Raw genomic sequence first — 21,407 nt, forward strand, 5'->3', positions numbered from 1 at the left:
ATCTATGTGGTGATGAATGTTAACTAGTCTCATGGTGATGATCACTTCACAACATCTACCAGGATCAAATCACTAATGTTATATACCTGAGTCTAATATAATGCTATATGTTAGTTATATTGAAATAAAAAAAGGCATTCTGACTTGCTTAAAATGAGCCAGAATATTTCACATTACTTATAAAGTTAATAGGACCTGTTTTTGTGAACAAAAATAAAGTTTTCCGATCTCTGGAAATGCAAGTTTCTCGAATTTGTCTCTCACAGAGACATACCCTTATCATAAATGCTCCAGTAACCTTGCTAGACTGAAAATCTGATGCATCACGCATGGACCTGGGATTATTACAGTACAGATTGCTTTGTTCTTGCACGTGGCAAGAATGTTAGTGCTTAACATATATTTGTATTTGAAGCGGGGCTTAAAATTATTTGGCCAGGCTTTATCTGGCATCCTTATTAAAATATCATTACACAGTGAGACAGAAGCCTGTGTGAGTAATTCAAGGCAGACCTCAAAGAAACTTGTTAGTTTGCTCTCTTTCTTGACGCCATGGGTGAAGCACATGTATTGGGTTTCTTGCTGAAAAAAAGTATTAGGTTCGTCAAGAGAATGGGGTTGGATACGGTGTTGTTTGGGGCAGGGCCTGGTCCAGCGGACGTGCTGCCTGGCAGTGGCTCGCTCTGCACCGCGGTGAGCAGAGCCAAGCCCAGTTAGAAGGAAATGAGGCCTCCTGCTCCCCTTCTTTCAAACAGGAAAATTCTGCTGCAGAGTGGCTTGTGCAGGACAGGAGTGACTTGGCAGAGCCAAGACTACGTGTTGGATTGTCAGGGTCTGGGTGCCCACGGCTGGACACAGCAGGAGAGTGATGGGTGTCTTAAGTGGATCTTTTTTTAAAAAAATTTAATTTTGTTGGGGTATGGTTGACTTGACAAGGTTGTATTAGTTTCAGGTGTACAGCAAAGTGACTCAGTCATATATATAACTATATCCATTCCTTTGTTCCCATTTGGGTCATCACAAACTACTGAGTATCTTCTCCTGTGCTACACAGTAGGTTCCTGTTCCCCTGCCTTTTTAACATCGATGCTTTTTAATGATTCTTATCTGTATGTTTTTCATTTTCATTTTCATTTTTGCTTTTTAGGGCCGCACTTGCGGCATAGGGCAGTTCCCAGGCTAGGGGTCAAAGTGGAGCTGCAGCTGCCGGCCTACACCACAGCCACACCAACGCCAGATCCGAGCCGCATCTGTGACCTACACCACAGCTCCCAGCAACGCCGGATACTGAACCTACTGTGAGTGAGGCCAGGGATCAAACTCACGTCGTCATGGTTACTGGTCGGGTTCATTACTGATGAGCCACAGTGGGAACTCCCTTACCTATATTTTATTCCTCTGAGAAAGTCATGATTCCATTTCCAAAATATTTCTGATTTTTGAGATATAAGTAGGACAGACTTTACTTTTCAGCATAAAGACTAACCATAGGGTGGAGGGCTTCCTGAGGGCCTGCTTGTGACATACTCTTTGTCAGCTGCTGAATGGCCTTCAGACCTGAGAAAATCCCTCTGGTCTTGTTTTGGGGGTGGGGTGGGGTTGGTATTGGTGTGGTGACATTTTGTCGTTGTGCTCCTTTGGTGATGGCCTTGCATGAACCAAAGTGAGTATTTGTCCTCACCATCTGAGGTCGGGCCTGTGCCTTGGGAATCTGAACTAGTTAAGGGTCGGTGTAACCCTTCATGGAGAACACGCTGGAACTTCTGGGAACCCTCTCCTCATGGGGCTAAGGTTGGGGTTCCTCTCTAGTCTGAAAAGGCCATTGGGTTCATCCTTTCTAACTTGCTCATTTTATAGGTGAAGAAACTATAAAAAAATTTAATTTTATTGGGGTATAGTTGACTTGACAAGGTTGTATTAGTTTCAGGTGTACCATGGTTCTAATGAGCAGCCACCTTATGTTTGTGTCTTGACCATTGGTGAGAGAAACCGGGTCAGATCCCACTTTTCGAGGCTGAGGCTCAAGTTGTCTCTCTGTAAGTGCTCTTGAGGCTGGGTACGTTCTGTTCTCTTTGGAGGCAGAGAGAAGGCACAGGAAAAGACAGGTCGTTATCAGGCCTGTGGACTAGATGAACGGTGTTCAGAGAATGAGGACAGCTCGTGCTGGGAGGATGGTCGAAGACAGGGGTTCTAAGGATGCTGTGCCGTGAACAGTGCTGGTGAGGGGAGGGTACCAAAGTCACCCTCAGGCCCAGGACTCCAGTGAAGCACCCTGTAGACGCCTGCAGCCCTTGGATGGCGTTTCACGTCCTGTACACGAAGTGTGTGTAAAATGCAAGTATGATAATGACGGGCTGGGAGAGAACACGTTAGGTCCTGAGCAAAGATAGTGCTTTTTGAGTCCTGGTTCATTATGATTAGGCCAAGAGTTGGAGAAGCTTCATTAAAGAAGAAGGGCGTAGCCCACACGGCCTCATGTAGAAGGTGGCTGGCACATACTTACTGGAAGTTGACACCATGGTGCATTTAGACTCTCAGCAGATATGTAACCACTGTGTGCCATGTATCTTGCTGATTTTAAGAGATAGGTTTATCTCCAGGTCGAAGGGTGTGCTTCTCTCCGAGGCCTTGGTGAACAGCCAGGGAGGTGAGTGTTGGAAGAGTGGCTCGTAAGGCGGAGGCCAGTGTGAGGGGAGCCATTCACGCCAGGAAGCAGGTGGGAGGAGGAGAGGAGGGGATAGGAAAGGCAGGACTCGGAGTAATGTCTTCGGGGCCACGGTTGGTGAGAGTCTGGGTTTTATTCTTAGGAATAAAAGAGAAGCCATTTGGTTTCATGCAGGGGAATGGCAGCATACAGTATTTATTTTATTTTATTTTATTTTTTTTTCTAGGACCTCACCAGTGGCATATGGAGGTTCCCAGGCTAGGGGTCGAATTGGAGCTGTAGCCACCAGCCTACACCAGGGCCACAGCATCGTGGGATCTGAGCCATATCTGCGACCTACCCCACAGCTCACAGCAATGGCAGATCCTTAACCCACTGAGCGAGGCCAGGGATCGAACCCGCCAGATTCTTAACCACTGAGCCATGACGGGAACTCCAGGATACAGTTTTTACTTTAAGAAAATGGCTATGAATTCCTGCCATGGCTCCGTGGGTTAAGAACCTGACACAGTGTCCCTGGGGATGTGGATTTGATCCCTGGCCTCACTCAGTGGGTTAAGGATCTGGCGTTCCCACAGACTGTGGTGTGGGTTATAGATGTGGCTCAGATCTGGCATTGCTGTGGCTGTGGTGTAGACCTGCAGCGGCAGCTCCAGTTTGACCCCCTAGCCTGGGAGCTTTCTGTATGTCATAAAAAGAAAAAGAAAAAAAGGCAGCAGCTAATGCTGCCGTGTGGAGAATGGGTTGTAGAGGGAGAGAGTGGAGGTCTGGAGACCATTAGGGGACTGTCACAGGGAGCCAAGTGGCAGATAGCTGAGGTGATGGAGCTTGGAGAAGTGGGTGGATTTGCGGTGTGTTTTGTCTGAGGAGCAAACTTGCCCTGCTGCTGCAGTAATGTGAAGTAAGAAATGGAGAAACTGAGGACCCTTGGGTTTTCAGCTTCAGCAACTGTGTGGCTAGCCGTCCTGTTTAATGAGATGCGGGAGTTTGGAGTGAAACAAATTGGGCAGTTGGGGATCAAGTCGTTTTGGCCATATTGAGTTAAAACATGTCTGTTAGTCATTGAGGTAGAAATGTCATGAGTTCAGAGTGGGCATAGAAATTTGGGAGTCATTTGTGTATAGATGGCATTTAAATCTGTGAGAGTGGGGGAGACCTTACAGTAAATGAGATGGAGGTAAATAGTCCAGGCCTGCTTCCTGAAGCCTTGGCAATATTTAGTGGTCTGGCACCTAATTAGGAGAGACAAAAGAAAAGCCTGAGAAGGAATGGTCAGTGTAGCAGGAGGAAAAAAAGTAGAGCCAAGTGAAGCCAAGAGAAATGTTTCTAGAAGGGCACGATATAAACAGCGACCATTGGATTTAATAATATGAAAGTCATTGCTGATCGTAATTGGAGGTATAAGATGTGGAGGTAGAAGTTTGGGTTTGTAGACAGTTTGCATTTGAGTTGGAGGTACTTTGAGCAAAGTTCCAGGAAGGCTCTTTTCAAATGCTGGTGATTTAATTGCCGGGTGGTTTTCTTTGGCCTGCCCACCTTTCCCCTCAGGGGCCACAAGGTGGAGCTAATGAGTAAAGTGACTATGCTTTAAGTTGCCCCCTTCTGGTGCCTTTCAAAACTGTAAAAAGGAGATTTTCTGAAGATTCATTTGGGACAGAAGAGTCCTTCTTCCTAAACAAAAGACTGAGGGCATGATTTCTTGCAAATAAGAAGAATCAGGATGTAGAAATGTGCAAAATGATCTCAAATTTTTTTTTTAACTAGAAAAATAGAAAAACTAAAACTCTGATTCCCAGTCATGGCAGACTGAATAGATATTTAAACTTCCTCTTTTTCATGAAACTAGAATGACTTTTTTTAAAAAAGGCCTAAGTCTGCAAAGACAAAGCACATCAGGAAGGAAAAATAGTTTTTTAAAAGTACAGCTAGGAAGTGGAAAGCAGGCTGAGAGGTGAGAGCGACTCAGGACCTTCCAAGCTGCCTTTGAAGCTGACTGTGGGGAGAAGCTTAGAAGCCACCTGCTATACACCTTCAAAAAGTGTGGAGTCCTGCAAAAAGCTTAAGAATTGGCAGCACCAAGTACCTCTGGGACTGAAGGAAAGATGGTATGATGAGAAGGATTAGTCAAGAGTCTGGTCAAGAAGCAGCTAGAGCTTCCAGTCCTGTTCCCCCTGCTCACACAGGGGCCGTGTCCCTCCTCCACTCGGGCACAGCTGGAGGTGTAATCTCTGGAGAGGGTACAAGAGAAAGTCCCTGGACTGAGAGACACCAGGCAGAGCTGAGAATGGAGGCTAAAATCCCTGAATCAAAAGCAAAAGGTTACTGAATGTTGAGACCTTTAATTGTCTTCCTCTGCTTGGCTCTTGGCCTGATACATTCCCTGTAAGGATTAGAAGAGCCTTGTTTAAAATTGAAACAGGCTGGGAGAAGAGACTAGAATGCACTGATATAGGGAGGAATGGGGGATTCAGTGAAGTCCCTCTAGAGAACTGTCAGCAAGCTCTCCCTGTCAGAGAGCTTTCAACCTCTTTTTAAGAATTTTCCTCTTGGGTGAGGGTGCAGATAAGGATCATGAGATATTTAAGGGAAGGTTCTAATGTGAATATTAAGTAGATATAAAGAAGAAAGAGATACATTGAATGAAACGTTATTGAGGGAGAAGAAAATTTCTGGGAAAAAAATCATTAGTATCTTTAGAAAGAGATGTCACCTGTATAGAGGGAGCATTTTTAAAAATCCAGAGAGATGGAGTTCCTTTTGTAGCTCTGTGGGTTAAGGACCCAATGTTGTCTCTGTGAGGATGTAGGTTTGATCCCTGGCTTGGCTCAGTGGGTTTTAGATCTAGCATTGCTGTGGCTGCGGCATAGGCTGCAGCTGCAGCTCCCATTCAGCCCCTGGCTCAGTAACTTCCATATGCTGCAGGTGCAACCATTAGAAGAAAAAGAAAAAACCCAGAGAATAAACAGAGTTCAAAGAGATGAAGATCATGATAGGAATGGAAGAAAAAAATCAATGGAAGAGTTAGAAGAAAAAGTTAAGGAAATCACCTATAAAGTGAAACAAAAAGATGCAGGATTGGAGAGAAAAAATATGAAAATGGGAGGACCAGCCCATAATATCCAACATCTGAAAAACAGAAGTGCTGAAAAGAGAAACAGAGATGGGAGCATCACAGTCAAGAGAAAAAACGGGAAGTAGAGTAAATAAATGTGTTACTTGCTGTGCCTAGAGGAAGCGCTCATGGATGCCTTTCCCCCTCATCCACATTTTTCTTTATTTTCCAAATGTTCTGTAACAAATACTTTTAAAAATAAGGGGAAATGTGTGGTGTTAATATTACCAACATTGTGCTAGAATGTTTAACTCACAGTTGGTCTGTCATCAAAGAAGGCATGTGTGAAAAGAACATGTCGAAAGGGGCAGCCCAGGTTCAGTCAGAAATTATATCACCAGGACCAAGGTCAGACCCATTTTCCTGCCTGTAGGAAAATGCCGTCCTAGCAGGGCATCTAAAAACAGGCCACAGGGCCACGTTGGGTGTTAATGTTTTTTAATTATTAAAAACTTGAGGAGTTCCTGTCATGGCTCAGTGGTTAACGAATCCGACTGCGAACAATGAGGTTGTGGGTTCGATCTCTGGCCTCGCTCGGTGGGTCAGTGACCCAGCGTTGCTGTGAGCTGTGGTGTAGGCCAATGCAGCTTGGATCCTGTAGGCTGGCAGCTGTAGCTCTGATGTGACTCCTAGCCTGGGAACCTCCATATGCTGTGGGTGCGGCCCTAAAAAGCAAAAAACAAAACAAAACAAAACAAAACAAAAACAAAAACCACTTTGAAAATTGAAGTATATTTGACATATTAGTTTCATGTGTATAACAGTGATTCCGCATATGTATGCCTTGTGAAATGATCACCAAATAAATGTGGTTACCCTCTGTCCCCTTACAAAGTTAATACAGTGTTATTGGCCGTATTCTCCATGCTCTACACTCCTGCCCCGTGACTTTGTTCTTTTAAACCAGGATCCCCATCACCCGTTTTGCCACCCTTCCTTCTGGCAACCGTGGATCTGTTCTCTGTATCTGTGAGGCTGGGTTTTGTTTCGTTTGGGGTGTTTGATTTTTATTCTCATTTGAGCTTCTTTATTACTGAATCCTTATTACTTTGCACAAATCCCTCCTGGGTCTCTTGGGCTGTCAGCTCTTGGTGTTCCAGAATATAAGCCATTCGGTCCTGAAATTCTCTTACATGTGGCTCAGCTGTTCCAGTTGCTCTCATGTACTTTCTCAACCCTTTGTCCTCTCATCTGTCTTACAAAAAAGATCTGACGCTTAAAACCCTTCTGGTCGCTGCCCATTTGCTCTGGGGCTGGTTTTGGACTGCCTGTTCCTCCTCCTCCACCTTTGTGAGCCCTCAGCCTCACTGGGGGAGACGTGTGCTGAGCTCTGGAGGTGGAGACTTTCCGGTTTCCTGGCTGTTGGGTTTTCCCGCTCATACTGACCTTTGCGGCACTTTCTTGGAAAATCTTTAGTGCAGATGTTGAGAGCCAAACTGCAAAATGTATGTATGATCTAACTTCCAAACGTTTTGTTTAATGGCTCGTATTAGTTTGTAATGTAAACATTTTGGATGATAGGGATTGTGTTTCCATTGTTTTCACTTTTTTTATCATGGAAAAATTCAAACACATCCAAAAATAGAAAGTATAACAGTCCCCCATGTACCCATCAGCTGGCGCCCACAGTCGCCCACTCGTGGTCCATCTTGTTCTAGCTCGCCTCCTACCTGATCCAGCCCCCACCCCCTGGGCTATTTTAAAGCAAATCCCAAGCATGACATCATTTAACACAAAAATACTTAGTATTCTTTTTTCTTTCTTTCTTTTTTTTTTTCTATTCATATTCCATTATAAAGGGACCGAGTTGTGACTTTTTTCCTTTTTTTTTTTTTTCTTTTGGGGCGGCACCCGCAGCATATGGGGGGGGGTCCCAGGCTAGGGGTCGAGTCAGAGCTGTAGTTTCAGGCCTATACCACAGCCATGGCAGCACAGGATCCTTAACCCACTGTGCAGGGCCAGGGAACGAACTCAAGTCCTCATGGATACTAGTCGGGTTCATTAACTGCTGAGCCATGACAGGAACTCCCCCTTTCTTAAAATTGTAGTTGATTTACAATGTTCTGTCAATTTCTGCTGTACAGAAACGTGTCGCAGTCATACATAGACATATATACGTTCTTTTTCTCACATTATCCTCTTTTAAAAAAGAAAAAGGGGGCGTTCCTGTCATGGCTCAGCAGAAATGAATCTGACTAATACCCATGAGGATGTGGGTTCAATATCTGGCTTCACTCAGTGGGTTAAGGATCTGGCGTTGTCGTGAGCTGTGGTGTAGGTTGCAGACGTGGCTTGGATCCTGAATTGCTGTGGCTGTGCTGAAGGCCGGGAGCTATAGCTCCAACATCGACCTATAGCCTGGGAACTTCCATATGCTGCGTACGTGGCCCTTAAAAAGCAAAAAGAAAAAAAAGGAAAGATAAAGGTTTACATTACTATCATTTATTATCATACCTAAACAGGTTTTTTTCTTAACATTTCCTTAGATTTCTAGTGTTCAAATTCCCCAGTTGTCTCAGACACTGTTTTTGTATTTTTTTTCCCCCCTCAAATTGGTGTGTAAATAAAATCCACACATTTCACCACAGTGCACAGAAACACCAGATCCTTAACCCACTGAGCAAGGCCAGGAATCGAACCCACATCCTTAGGGATACTAGTTGGATTCATTTCTGCTGTACCACAATGGGAACTCCCCATATATTTCTTGATATGTTTCTTAAATGTTCTAAGAATTCCTCCTGGGCTCTCTATTTTCTCTTGCAATTTATTTATTAAAGAAATGGGTCCTTTTTTTCCCTCTACATTTGAAAAGAAGGATACTGAAGTTTGAGATCCCTGGGACCATTTTGAAATTGTGATGAAGCGCTCTGCATTAAAAATACAGCCTTCGAGGAGGTCCTGTTGTGGCACAAATGGGGTTGGAGGCTTCTCCGTAGCGCCAGGGCGTGGATTTGATCCCCGGCCCAGCACAGTGGGTTAAAGGATCCGGTGTTGCTGCAGCTGCAGTGTAGGTTGCAACTGCAGCTCGGATCTGATCCCTGGCCTGGGAATTCCACATGCTTCAGGACGGCCAAAAAAAAAAAAAAATATATATATATATATATATATATAGCATTCGAGAGAAATTTATTCCACGTCTCTAATTAAAAGTCACCTCTCATTGAGGCCGTTTCTGGCCACCCTGTGCATGGTTCTGCTATCTCTCAAACCCTTGGGGCTTTACATCCTTTTTTCCTGTTATTTTTTTTTTTTTCTCCTCCTGGACACCTAGCACTACCTTACAAGCTCTATATTGATAGAATTTACTGGTGTAGAAAAATCTGCCCCTCCTCTAGAATCTAAGCTCCATGAAGGCAGGGGTTTTGTGAGTTTCCTCTCTGCTGTATCCCCAGCACCGGGGCGAATGAATGAAGAAACGTTAAGGCCGGAGCCAGAGACGGGGTGAGGGTGGCCGTGTGGACCAGGGGCCGAGGGGCGCAGAACGGAACAGAAGTCTCTCTGCGCCCTTCACCATTTTGATTCCTGGCATCCATTAGGATCAGAGATGTCTGTGAGATGCTCAGATGCTAAGTGTCTTTTGCTGTCACTTGGTGATGGTGGGACCTCTCTGCGGATTCTGACTCAGCATCTTTTTTTTTTTTTTTTGTCTTTTTGCCATTTCTTGGGCCGCTCCCGTGGTATATGGAGGTTCCCAGGCTAAGGGTTGAATGGGAGCTGCAGCTGCCAGCCTACGCCAGAGGCACAGCAACTCGGGACTCGAGCCACGTCTGCAACCTACGCCACAGCTCACGGCAACGCCGGATCGTTAACCCACTGAGCAAGGCCAGGGACCGAACCCACAACCTCCTGGTTCCTAGTCGGATTCGTTAACCACTGCGCCACGACGGGAACTCCTGACTCAGCATCTTGGTCCTTTCACCCCATTGCAGGCTCAGGTCCCCTCAACCACTGGCTGCTCTTGGTCAGTTTATCGGCAGAGCCTGTGCTGGTTGGGCTGGGAGGCCATTCCCTTCAGACCATCACCCACAGGGTGCCAAGGTGCCCCCATCAAGGATGGTAGGCTTCAGCAGTTTATCCTGAGTCCAGACAGGTTTCCCAGGCTTTCGAGTGGCTGGATTGCAGTCAGCCTGGGAAACCATGCACTGTCCTGGAATGCAGCAGCAAGAGCCTCAGTGAGTCACCGCTGTGCTCCTCGCCAGCCCTTGTGGCCTCAGCCAGGTCTTTCCACGGTGCCTTTGTGTTCTAGCGCCCTTTCACGTCTGCAGGGTTGTTGTGAGTTTTGCCTGCTGTCCGGGGAGGAGGGATGTTAGCGCAGAACCTCAGGCTGCATGAGAGGCAGCGTTCTGGTTGTTCCGGTTGAGGCTGGGGTGGCAGTGGCTGAGGGGACAGAGGCCTTACCTCTCCCCTGGGCCTGGGAAGGCCCAAGCCACATGGGGGAGGGCCTGTGGCTGAATCTTGGGACCCCCTTGCCTGCTCTGGGGGGAGGGAGAGGAGAGGCATGTAGCAGAGTGGAGCCGACGGGACTCCTCTCACCTTCGCTCCTCACCTGGGGGCCTGGACAACCTCGGCAAAGGGACTTGGAGCAGAACCAGGGACAGGAGGCCCCATGCTGTGCTGTATTCCAAGGCGTTGTTTTAAGAGCATTTCTAGCTCGGTCGTGAGGTTCTTGCCACACTGACAGGGGATGTGTCATTGGAACAGCTCATCCTTGTTCCTGGAGCCCTGTTCCCAGCCTGGATCTCCGTGCTTTTCCCAGTCAGCTGTGAGGCATCCTGTGAAGGGCGTGCACGGCGGTGATGAGGATCCCAGCCAGCCTCCCTGTCTGCTGCCCCTTGACCCCCAGGGAACCACATTTGCGTCTCCATGGAGAGCAGCATGTGTTTATTTCTCTTGGGCAGAGGTTGTGATTTTTACAATAGCTGATACCAGCCCAGTAGATTTAGAATAGTTTCAGCTCTATGAAATTTAGGAAGGGCTCCTGATTCTTTTTGTTCTTTTGTTTTTTACTTTATACGTTTGTTCTGCCCAGTACAGCAGTCACTTACCATAGGGGGCTATTTCAGTTTAATATTTTATTTATTTTATTTTATTTTATTTTATTTTATTTTATTTTATATATTTTATTTTATTTATTTTATTTTATTTATTTTATTTTATTTTATTTTATTTTATTTTTTAGGGCTGCACCCACGGCATATGGAAATTCCCAGGCTAGGGGGTCTAATCGGAGCTGTGGCAGCTGGCCTGCGCCACAGCCACAGCAATGCAGGATCCGAGCCACCTCTGTGACCTACACCACAGCTCACTGCAATGCCGGATCCTTAACCCATTGAGCGAGGCCAGGGATCGAACCCGCAACCTCATGGTTCCTAGTCGGATTCGCTTCTGCTGCGCCACGACAGGAACTCCCATAGGTGGCTGTTTCATTTTAAATTCAGTTGGTTAAAAAAGTTTAAACCCAGTTCCTCAGTCACACCAGACTCATTGCAAGAGCTCAGTCGGCATGTGGGACTAGTGGCCCCTGGGCTGGACTGTGTGGGTCCTGGCACGTTCCCATCACCGCGGAACGTTCTTATTGAACAGCACTATAAACATCCCTGCTCAGGGGTTGATGAGTGTGGGGCGGGAACTTCTGAGCACCCAGGAGCAAGCTGGGCGTCACATGATGGAGAAAGAAGCTGTTTTTTTACCTCATGTTCTTGTGGTAAAACACTTCTCCAAGTAGATCCTTAGAGGAGACTTGGGGTTCCCCGTGTTGATGCCGTCCATTGGGCATTCCCCAGAGCATTCTCAGTGTTTCCATCACTTGTCACCTTTTAGCACACTGTTGGGACACAAGGTGCCCACCGATCAGCCAAGGGCCCCTTCCCGCCCTGACTCCATGGTCCCGGTGGGGAAAATGTGAGATTATAGGAACTCTCACTGCAGGTCGTGTCTTAGTGGGAGAGGGAATTCTTGCTACTTTTGGTTTGCCACTTGTGGTTCTACTAAAAGAAGGAAAAAGAAGCCCTTGAATGAAACAGATGCTTTGGTAGAATGTCGACCACACTCTTTTCTGCTCCACCTGGTGAGGTCTTTGCTGCAGAGCCAGGAGTAGGTGAGGCAAACAGCTAGGGAGACATTCAGGTGCCAGCCTTGAACTTGCATAGTCCAAGAGCAAGCGCGTCCATCCTTGAATTTTGCGTCCTGGATGCCTGTGTGCCTCCCCCGCCCTGTCCAGGTGGCACTCTGAGCCCATTTACCACCCGCTCTGGAAGGCTTGCTGCTGGGTTCCAGAGCTTCTGGCCTTGGCCTTGGCTCTTTGAGCACACGCAGCCTTGGACCATGTCTGCACCCCTCTTCTGGCCAACAGCCTTTGGGGATGAGCTGTATCTCTTTGCTCTTTGTGTACCTGGCCCAGAGTGGAGACAAATAAGTGGCTGATTGGGGAACTGTGGGCAGCAGATCAGTCCACCAGGGATCCATGTGATGAGTTAAAACTCTCCTGACTTAGACTTTTCCATCGATGGGTCAGAGAACATCCAACACTGTCTCCTGCCAGGCTCCACGTCTCAGCACGGCTGGGTTCTCTGTGCACAGGGAGGCCGAGCGTCCTCCTGTCCGTGGGCCTGTGGGTGGGCTTCCCTGGGATCCTGGCACTTTCAGCTTCTGGCCTCTTACCGCACTAGAAAGCTCGGGCTCCGCGAATGGCCCTCCCTCCCTCCCTCCCTACCCCTGTGGACCCCAGAGCCCATGTCACCTGTCACACTGCAGCCATACTGCCCTGGGAGCACATGGCTGGGGCTGGCACCGCAGTTTGGGGTGGAACTGGGTACAGAAGCAAGGGCTGTGTTCATGCTCCCCTTTCTCCCCCCACAGAGTGTGCTGAAGAAGAGGGACCAAGTGCAAGCGGAGTATGAAGCCAAACTGGAGGCCGTGGCGCTGAGGAAGGAAGAACGGCCCAAGGTCAGGGGAGGCCCTGGAAGGGTGGGCTGCCCCCTGGGGTGGGGTGGGCTGGGGGCCAAGGGAATCAGGAATCCACACAGCCGAGGTGCTCAGTGCCGGCTGGGGGCGGGGGCGTTCATGCTGTTCTTTTCCTCTTTTTTGCTCCCTTTTCTGCCGAATATGCACTTGGGGTGGAGTCTTCTGCTGTTGCCTGGGTTGTTTTTGTTGTTGTTTTTTTAAGAGTTCCATCTCTGCCACTCATAGGCAGTTCCTCGCTAAAGATGGGGCTGAGGAGAAAGGGGAAGCACGGTCTAGATCAGTGTCCTCAAAGGTGTGGTTTGTGGACTGGTCTGCATCTGTCACCAGCCCCTGACAGAAAAGCACAGAAGCTGAGAGTGAGCACTTTTGTGGCAGCCTGACACGTGGGGAAGGCTCTCGATGCGTGTTGTGGAGGTTAGCCTGGAGAGTGGGGCGGAGCAAGCTGCGTGCTGATTCTGCATTAGGGAAAAAGCCAACGAAAAGTCATCCTCTCCTCTGATCCAGCTCATTTATGAGGCCCTCCAGCTCCCGTGCTCTGGGTCTGGACATAAGATTACGACTGTAAGAGGGCCTCTGTCGAAGGTCTCTTCCCCCAGCCACGATGAAAAACAAGAGTAGTAATAGCCAACCGGCAAGAGCTCACACAGTGCTAAGCTCTTTACATTTATATTATCTCAAGCCTGTGGTTTAGGTGCTATTATTATTCCCATTTGAGAGATGAGCAAGCAGAGTCCAAGATCACACAGCTGCAAGTGGCAGAGCCAGGACTGCATCCTGCAGTCCGACGTTAGAGCCTTGCTGGTCACCATTACGTCACGCTGCTCCTTTTTGTTTGTGCTTGGGAGGTGTATTTCTTTAAACAGTAAAACAAGGGTGAGTACGCAATGAATGTTATTAGATAAGTAGGAGTTCCTGTTGTGGAGCCATGAGGTTGTGGGTTCGATCCCTGGCCTCGCTCAGTGGGTTAGGGATCCGGTGTTGGCGTGAGCTGTGTCGTAGGCCAGTGGCTACAGCTCCGATTAGACCCCTGGGAACCTCCATGTGCTTCGGGTGTGGCCCTACAAAGACAAAAGACAAAAGACACACACACACACATACACACACACAAAGACAGAAAAGTAGCAGGGGCCCAGGTCTTAGGAAGTCGTTTGACATCAGAACTGTTTTGGTTTGTCTTTCTCTGCTGTGGTTCTCGCTGCTGCCGCTACTACTGGGCCAGATGTCCCTGGAAGGAACCAGTTTTGGGAATTTGAAGCCTGAACTTGGAAATGGCACACCTTGACTCCGCGTCGTACTTTTTTTATATTTCCTGCCTCGCATGATCACCGCAGTAGTCATCTGAGGCTCGGGGCAGGGTGGGGAGGGGTAGGCATTGTTCTTTCCCCATTTCATGGGCGAGGAAATGAGGAACAAAGCAGCTCAATGAATTGCCCGGCTTGGTTGGGCAAATGTCTTTCTCCCATGTGCTGGGCACAGTGGGCATGCGGTGCGGGCATGTCGCATTGCTTCACGTGGCACCACAGTGACCTATCCAAGAGGGTGAAGGCTGCCTGCATCTACGGGAAGTCAGAGGATGGGGATTGGGCCTCTTGTCTTTGGTCCGGTCTCTGCAGCTGGGACCTGGCCAGGGAGCGAGGCACAGGCTGTGGGCCTCCCATCCGCCGTGTCAAGAGGGCGGCCGTGGTGGAAACGCTGCCACAAGCATGGCTGCCACATGCATGCATTGGCGAGTTCCTAGCTGTCCCTATGACGTTCTGGAACATGGTGCCGCCTGCTGAGCCCACGTCTCAGGCTCATTTAAAGGAATGACATGGAATACTGCGTGTATATATTTAAAAATTTCACTCTTAACAGTTTGGCTTCCAAATTTAAGTAAAAGGTCACAGTTCCTGGCTGGGGAAGGGAGGAGAGACAGCAAATTCTGCCACTAGCCTAGTTTGGAAGCTGAGGATGGGAGTATTTAAAAGACATCACTTAAACAGTTCTGTCAGCCTTCGTGCCTGCTCAGCACTGAATGAAGGCAAACTTTCTCAGAGGCTGGTTTTGTCATTTATAGTGTATGTCCTGCCCTGTTTGGTACAGTTCCTTTCCAAAGACAGGAACTGCAGGTTCCTGAATGAATAAAGGGCTGAATTAAATGATGACTGAGCCCGGGATCACCAGCCTGAAGGTGCCCCCGCTCCCCGGCCTTGGTGCAGAGGAAACAGCTGTTTCTGGCTCCCGCTCTGCCCAGCTGAGCTGTGTGTTGGGGGTGTCTGTCCTCTTCCTGCTGCTGCTGTTCTCACCTCCCTGGAGCGTCGCTAACCCCTACGACTCATTCTTCTGGCCACGGAGGGGGAAAAGTTTCTTTCCAGCCACTGAGACCAACCAGAAGGTTCCAGATGTAGCTGAAACACTGCCTCTGTACACCGGCACCAGTTAAGTCTAGGAGACAGAGTTTTGGGTGAAGCAGAACGAACAGCTTTATTGCTTTGCCAGGCAAAGGGGGTTATAGCAGGCTAACGCCTCGAAACTGTCCTCCTTGGGAGGGGACAGCAAGGGGTCTTAGAGGTTTAGTTTGAAAGACAGGGTTATTGATTAAGGGTATTGATTATTCTCCCTCCACCAATCATCCCAGAGTCGTCAAGGCTGGCGTCTGGTGATGGTTTCTGGCTGTCTTCGGGGTTATCGCTCGAATGATAACCGCCTCTCTGGAATGAAGATTGCTTATAGGGAAGGGGTGTTAGGGGGTGTTCCAGTTACAAAAGAAAAGGTGAAGTGCAGTATAACTCTTAACTAGGAAATAACTATTAGTAGAAGAAAACAGTTAATCAGGGAAGAGATCCTTCGTGAAAAGCCAGGCACTAGGTACAGTGTAACTCTAACCAGAAAATAAATATTAGTAACAAGTTATTGGGCCAAGGCCCTGACATAAGATAATGGAGACTGTTTTGACTAGTTTTTTTTTTTTGTTTGTTTGTTTTTTTAAGCTGTAACACAATTTCCTTGTCATTAACTCGAGTCAACCTTTTGAGACTGAGGGGAGCCCTGGGAGGCTAAAGGAAAAGCCGTTTCCTTCAAAACACGAGGACGTGGGGGTCTCGTCCACGGTTTCACAGACACGCCTGCACTCTCTTAGCACACCGTGGAGAGGCAGTGTTGGTCTCCCCTCTTTGTGGTGGGATACTGAGCCACACCAGCGTTCACTCGACTACCGTTATTTCGCAATGGTGATATTTAACAAAACAGGGGTGGTGGACCCGTGAGTGCCATCTAGCCGTAGGGGCGGCAGAAGTTGTGTCGGTTGGGATCCAGGGCAGCAGCCACTTTGGTGAGCAGAGGCGGGCTCGGTTGGCAGCCTGTCAAGGTTGACCATGGTTTGGCAGAGAGAATACAGGATTTAGAAACGGGTGGCCTTGGGTTTGGATCCCAGCTCCGTCCCCCAGCTTGGTTTGCTTCTTAGCCTTTGTGGCGCTGGTCCACGGGGTTGCTGTGAAGAGGCAGAGGTCAGCGCAGTGTCTGGCGTGGTAACAGGTGTTCCACCGGTGCATCGTCCGTTGTTTCTAGGGGGAATGTTGAAGGAGAACTTTGTTTTCTGGGTTTGTTGCCACTTATCTTTTCTTTTTTTTAATCATTAAAAATATTTTTTTCTGGAGTTCCCGTTGTGGCTCAGTAGTTAATGAATCTGACTAGGAACCATGAGGTTGCGGGTTCGATCCCTGGCCTTGCTCAGTGGGTTAAGGATCCGGCGTTGCCGTGAGCACAGGTCGCAGACGAGGCTTGGATCCTTCATTGCTGTGGCTCTGGCTTAGGCCGGTGGCTACAGCTCTGATTTGACCCCTAGCCTGGGAACCTCCATATGCGGCAGGAGCAGCCCAAGAAATGGCAAAAAGACAAAAAATACATATATATTGTTTTCTGACTGCACTGTTGGCATTGTTTCTTTGTGTCACCCAAGCATCCCCTGCTTCCCCACGCCTCCCGAACGCCTGTCCTGCCTGACTGCCCATTGGCAGGGAGAGGCCTGCTGTAGGGAATGAGTAGCTTAAGATTTTGCTCCACTCTGTTTCCTGTCTTCTGCTTTGAGCACCACTTTGCAGAGCTGCTGTTGATGAGAGAAAGGCCAGGGTATCGGGCAGCGGGGCAGGGCTGATTCTCCTGCCGGGACGCCACGAGTTCCACGGTTCGTCACGATCGTGGGAGCGCGATTGCTCACAGGGCCACTTCAGGGTGGCAGGGAAGAACAGGGTCCCTCCAAAGACGGCCCTTCTCTGAGACCCAGAAGAAGCATCTGGCCCCTGGGGTCTCCAGGGCCCTCACTGCAGATCGCACCCTGGTGTGGGCGTCTCAGGCCGGGAGACTGAGCCCCGGGGCTCCAGCTGCCGGCCAGGAGCCTGTGGCTGCGTCTCCTGGGCGTGGGCTAAGGGCCAGCGGCCAAGGGGCCTCTAGAGCTGAGGGCAAATGTTTGTATTGCCGCATGTAATGTTGTGCCTTGTTTCTAGATGGAGGAAGCTCAGCAGACCCCGAGGTGGTTTATTCTCAGACAGATGGAGCTTTGTGCAGACTCGGCTTTCCTCATTTTCATTTGAGGTTAGAGAAATGACATGCACTTGGACAGGGCTGGCTGCCTCGCTTGGCATCTGTCAGACCACAGACTTGGGGAAATCAGAGGAGATCCCCTCAGAGAAGCTGTGAGGCCCTCAGATCTATTATTAGAAACAAAGAGGGGTAGAGGAATTGATTTAAAGCTGGACAGGAAGTGTGCACACTCGGGAACTCACATGTGAGTAAACTATGGTGGTGGGGGAAAGTGCTTGTTTTACTCTGTTCTGCATTCGACTTTTTTTTTTTTTTTTTAAATCTTTTTAGGGTCGCACTGGTGGCATATGGAGGTTCCCAGGCTAGGGGTCCACTTGGAGATGCAGCTGCCGGCCTACACCACAGCCACAGCAACTTGGGAACTGAGCCACATCTGCGACCTACACCACAGCTCATGGCAATGCCAGATCCTTAACCCACTGAGCGAGGCCAGGGATCAAACCCACGTCCTCATAGATATTAGTCGGGTTTGTTACCACTGAGCCACAGCAGAAACTCCTGTGTTTGACTTTTTTCAGTGCTAATATATTTGTGTGTTGTTGGTTCAAAAAATAAAAAAGAAGGAATGCCAAGAGAGAATGTTTTGTGAAAGATTAAAAAAGAAAGACAACAACAAAAACAAAAAGAGGGAGTTCCCTGGTGACCTAGCAGTTGAGGATCCGGCATTGTCACTGCTGTAGCTTGGGTCACTTGTGTGGCATGGGTTCTATCCCTGGCCTGGGAACTTCTACACGCTGTGGGTGTGGCAAACAAAAACAAAAGAGAGAGGGCTATTTCTGGCCCTGCCCCACTGGTAGCCTTGTGTTGGGAACAGTGTCAGGTGAAGAGGCTGTTGCAGGTGGCTAGTGTCACTGCGGGGGGAGGTGCAGAGGGGCGTGGCGCAGGAAACAAGATGTCCTAAGCCATTACTTCTCAGGGCGAGCACAGGTGGGGAGGGGAAGGAGCACTTGGGGTCACTTGGACAAACCTCTTGAAGGCTGTGGACCTTTCAGAGCTTTTAGAACCACCAGAATGGTGAATATTCTGGAATGGGAAGATTGACAGGCAGCAAGAACTCCAGCTCTGAAGTAGCAGATAGGAACAGGGAGGCCTCTTAAGAGGGAGCTTTGACAGACCTGAGAGTTTTGCAGGCTGTCTGTTTTTTGACGAGTGAGAGACACGCCTGGTGATCCCCAGTTCTCTCCGTGCCAGCCGTGAACTCAGCCTGGCTAAAGGAGCCAGACTGATCAGCCACAGGAGGGCAGGACCCCGTCACCTCCCCTATTTAACGCCTATGACAGCCTTCTGTCACCACGGTTCCCATCTTACAGGTGAGGATCCAGGGCTCAGGGGGCTTCTATGGCTTGGTGCCAAAGTTCACACGTGGTGGAGCTGGAATTGGACCCCAGATGTATCTGGCTCCAAAGTCGGAGCCCTTTAGCCCCACTGCTTGGGCTCCCAGCAACCTCAGCCTTGCTGAGGAGGGGGCCTTTGTAAGCTACGTGGCTGAGAGCTAGAGGGACTCGGGCGGGAACCTGGGCTCTTCAGTCTGTGTCTGCCAGGCCACTCAGCCATGCACGTGCTCACGGCCCCTCAGTTCTCGGGGGGTCTGCCCCCCTCTTGTGCACTCACTTTCCTCCTCACTTGCCGTTCTCTGAACTTTCTTTTTATGTATTTTTTAAAAAAGCTTTCTTTCAGGGTACCAATGACTTCTAATTTGCCAAATTCAGCAGCCTCTTCTCAGACTTTACACTGCCTCAGTGTTTTTTCAACTTGTTTTCAACTCTCAGCTCACACAGAAAAGGAGAACATCTGTATGGCACCCTGGGATCAAAGGCCAGGTTGCTTGAGACTGGAGAGGACCAGCCTGGAATTCTGGCTTCCCAGAGGGCTGGGAATCCATTGCTGTCATTTACACGGCACCAGTTAGAAAGCTATGCCCCCCCCCCTTTCATTTAGCCACATATGGCTGCAAAGACTACCATCTCGAATTGGTTCTGTCATTGGTCCTGGCACCTGTCCCCCAGCAGCCGTGAATCCCCTCTCTGCCAAATCTTGGGATCATGTCTGCTTTTATATAGTCTTTGGGAACCTCATTAACCTGTTATCACCATAGGAACAGAAAATGTGACAACTCCAGCCTAGCTCCAAGAAGAAAACTTTGGAGATTTTGTAGGACTGAGAAATGCCTGGTACATGGGAAGAGCTGAATAATAATCCATTTTATTTTTTTAAATTTATTTAAAAAAAATGTTGTTGTTGTTGTTTTAGGGCTGCACCCGAGGCACATGGAGGCTCCCAGGGCTAGGGGTCGAATCGAAGCTGTAGCTGCCGGCCTACGCCACAGCAATGCCAGATCCGAGCCACGTCTGTGACCTGCCACCACAGCTCACGGCAATGCTGGATCCTTAACCCACTGAGGGAGGCCAGGGATCAAACCTGCATCCTTATGGATACGAGTCAGATTCATTTCTGCTGAGCCACAATGGGAACTCCTGAATGATACGTTTTTAAATGAACATTGAGTGAACTCCCTGCTCTCCGCCCCCCACTCCCCCGCCACATGCAAATGCCTAATCTCATCCCACAGAAGCCTTCCCCCCATCGCTCCAGCAACCCCGCTTCCGTACTGGAACTTCTCATGAGAGATAGGGGAACCAGGGCGAGAAATGCAGTCTTGGCCTCTGTTTACAAGTTTTTGTCTTTTGAAGTCTTATCTGTGGGGATGTTTTCTAGCCGTCAGCATCAGGGAGGGCCATCTCCACCTCCTTCAGACATGAGGTAGCATAAGTCGAACAACGCCCCTGTCACAAAGTGAATACTTTGAGACAAGAAGGAGCGCTGGGTGCTCCTAGGCAGTGGATTGATTGTCGCAGACACCATCCAAAAAAAGAAACAAAAGCAAACAGAAGGCAAGCCCGAGCATCTCCTGCCAGCAGCCCGCCTCTCCGTAAAGTCGGGCAACTTCCGTAGCTTGTCACCTCAGACAGCTCACCCAATTCCCCTTATTTTCTGTTTTTTAAGCCTCCCCCACTCCCCTAACCCCCTCCATCCTTCTGTTCAATGGCTTTGCTCCCTCTGACTCATTTCCTGCTTCTGTGCGCATGTTTCTTAGTAACTTTTGCTGATTCCTTTATTAACCCAGTAAATGTAGGCTTTCCCATGAGTTCTGCCCTTTGACCCTCCTCCTCCTCAGCCTCCTCTTTTATTCCCCCCATATTAAAATTTTTTAAAATCATGGCAAAGTGCACATAACATAAAACTTACCATCTTAACCATTTTAACTGTACAGTTTGGTAGTGTTAAGTAAATTCACATTATTGTGCAACCAAGCTCCAGAACGCCTTTCATCTTGCAGAACTGAAACTCCATATCCATTAAACTAACAAGGCCCTGTTGCCCCATCTTTCTGGTCCCTGGAAAATACCGTTCTACTTTCTGTTTCTATGAGTTTGAGTACCTCTTAGAAGTATCATCATGTAGCATCTTTTTGGGGGTTTTTGTTTGTTTTTGCTTTTTAGGGCCGCACGTGCTGCACAGGGAGGTTCCCAGGCTAGGAGTCGAAGTGGAGTGGTAGTTGCCGGCCTACGCCACAGGTACAGCAATGCAGGATCCAAGCCGAGACTTCAGCTACAGCTACACCACAGCTCACTGAGGGCAAGGCCAGAGCCCACTGAGCGAGGCCAGAGATCGAACCCGCAACCTCATGGTTCCTAGTTGAATTAGTTTCCACTGCACCGCAAAGAGAAGTCTGAGTATCTGGGGGTTGTTTTAGTTGGTTTTTTTTTTTTTTTTTTTTTTTTTTTTTGGTGGCTGGTTTATTTCACTTAGCATAATGCCCTCAAGGTTCGTCTGTGTAGTGGCACGTGTCAGAATGTCCTTTCTCTTTAAGGCCAAGTGATAGTTCATTGTCTGTATACACCACCCTTGATTTATCCATTCATCTGTAGATGGACCCTTGAGTTGCTTCTGTCTTTTGGCAGTTATGACTCATGCCCAGTGAGCAGATCTCTCTTGGAGACCCTGCTTTCAGTCTTTTGGATATATGCCCAGAAGTGAAATGGTTGGATCATAGGGTAATTCTATTTTTTAAGTTTTTGATGAACT

At 48.5% G+C, this 21,407-nt stretch overlaps 1 protein-coding gene and 2 long non-coding RNA genes across 3 annotated transcripts in view; all 3 read left to right on the forward strand.

Moving 5' to 3' along the window:
* SNX30 (sorting nexin family member 30) overlaps nucleotides 1-21,407 on the forward strand; it is a 127,086-nt gene that overhangs the window by 91,190 nt on the left and 14,489 nt on the right. Inside the window, exon 7 of the mRNA XM_003122081.7 lies at nucleotides 12,639-12,725. Coding sequence (XP_003122129.3) covers nucleotides 12,639-12,725 — 87 coding nt within the window. The remainder of the gene's footprint in view (nucleotides 1-12,638; nucleotides 12,726-21,407) is intronic.
* Nucleotides 555-5,731, forward strand: LOC146407149 (uncharacterized). Its single transcript, XR_014825686.1, has 2 exons — nucleotides 555-2,901; nucleotides 3,217-5,731. It is a non-coding gene; the product is annotated as an uncharacterized LOC146407149 (long non-coding RNA).
* Nucleotides 16,282-20,201, forward strand: LOC146407150 (uncharacterized). The gene is made up of 2 exons (XR_014825727.1): nucleotides 16,282-16,425; nucleotides 17,746-20,201. It is a non-coding gene; the product is annotated as an uncharacterized LOC146407150 (long non-coding RNA).

This window comes from Sus scrofa, chromosome 1, assembly GCF_054392235.1.
Source record: "Sus scrofa isolate SSC_HxYL_T2T_F1_AM1 chromosome 1, Sscrofa_HxYL_maternal_Yorkshire_Landrace_v2.0, whole genome shotgun sequence".
NCBI classification, from domain to species: Eukaryota; Metazoa; Chordata; class Mammalia; order Artiodactyla; family Suidae; genus Sus; species Sus scrofa.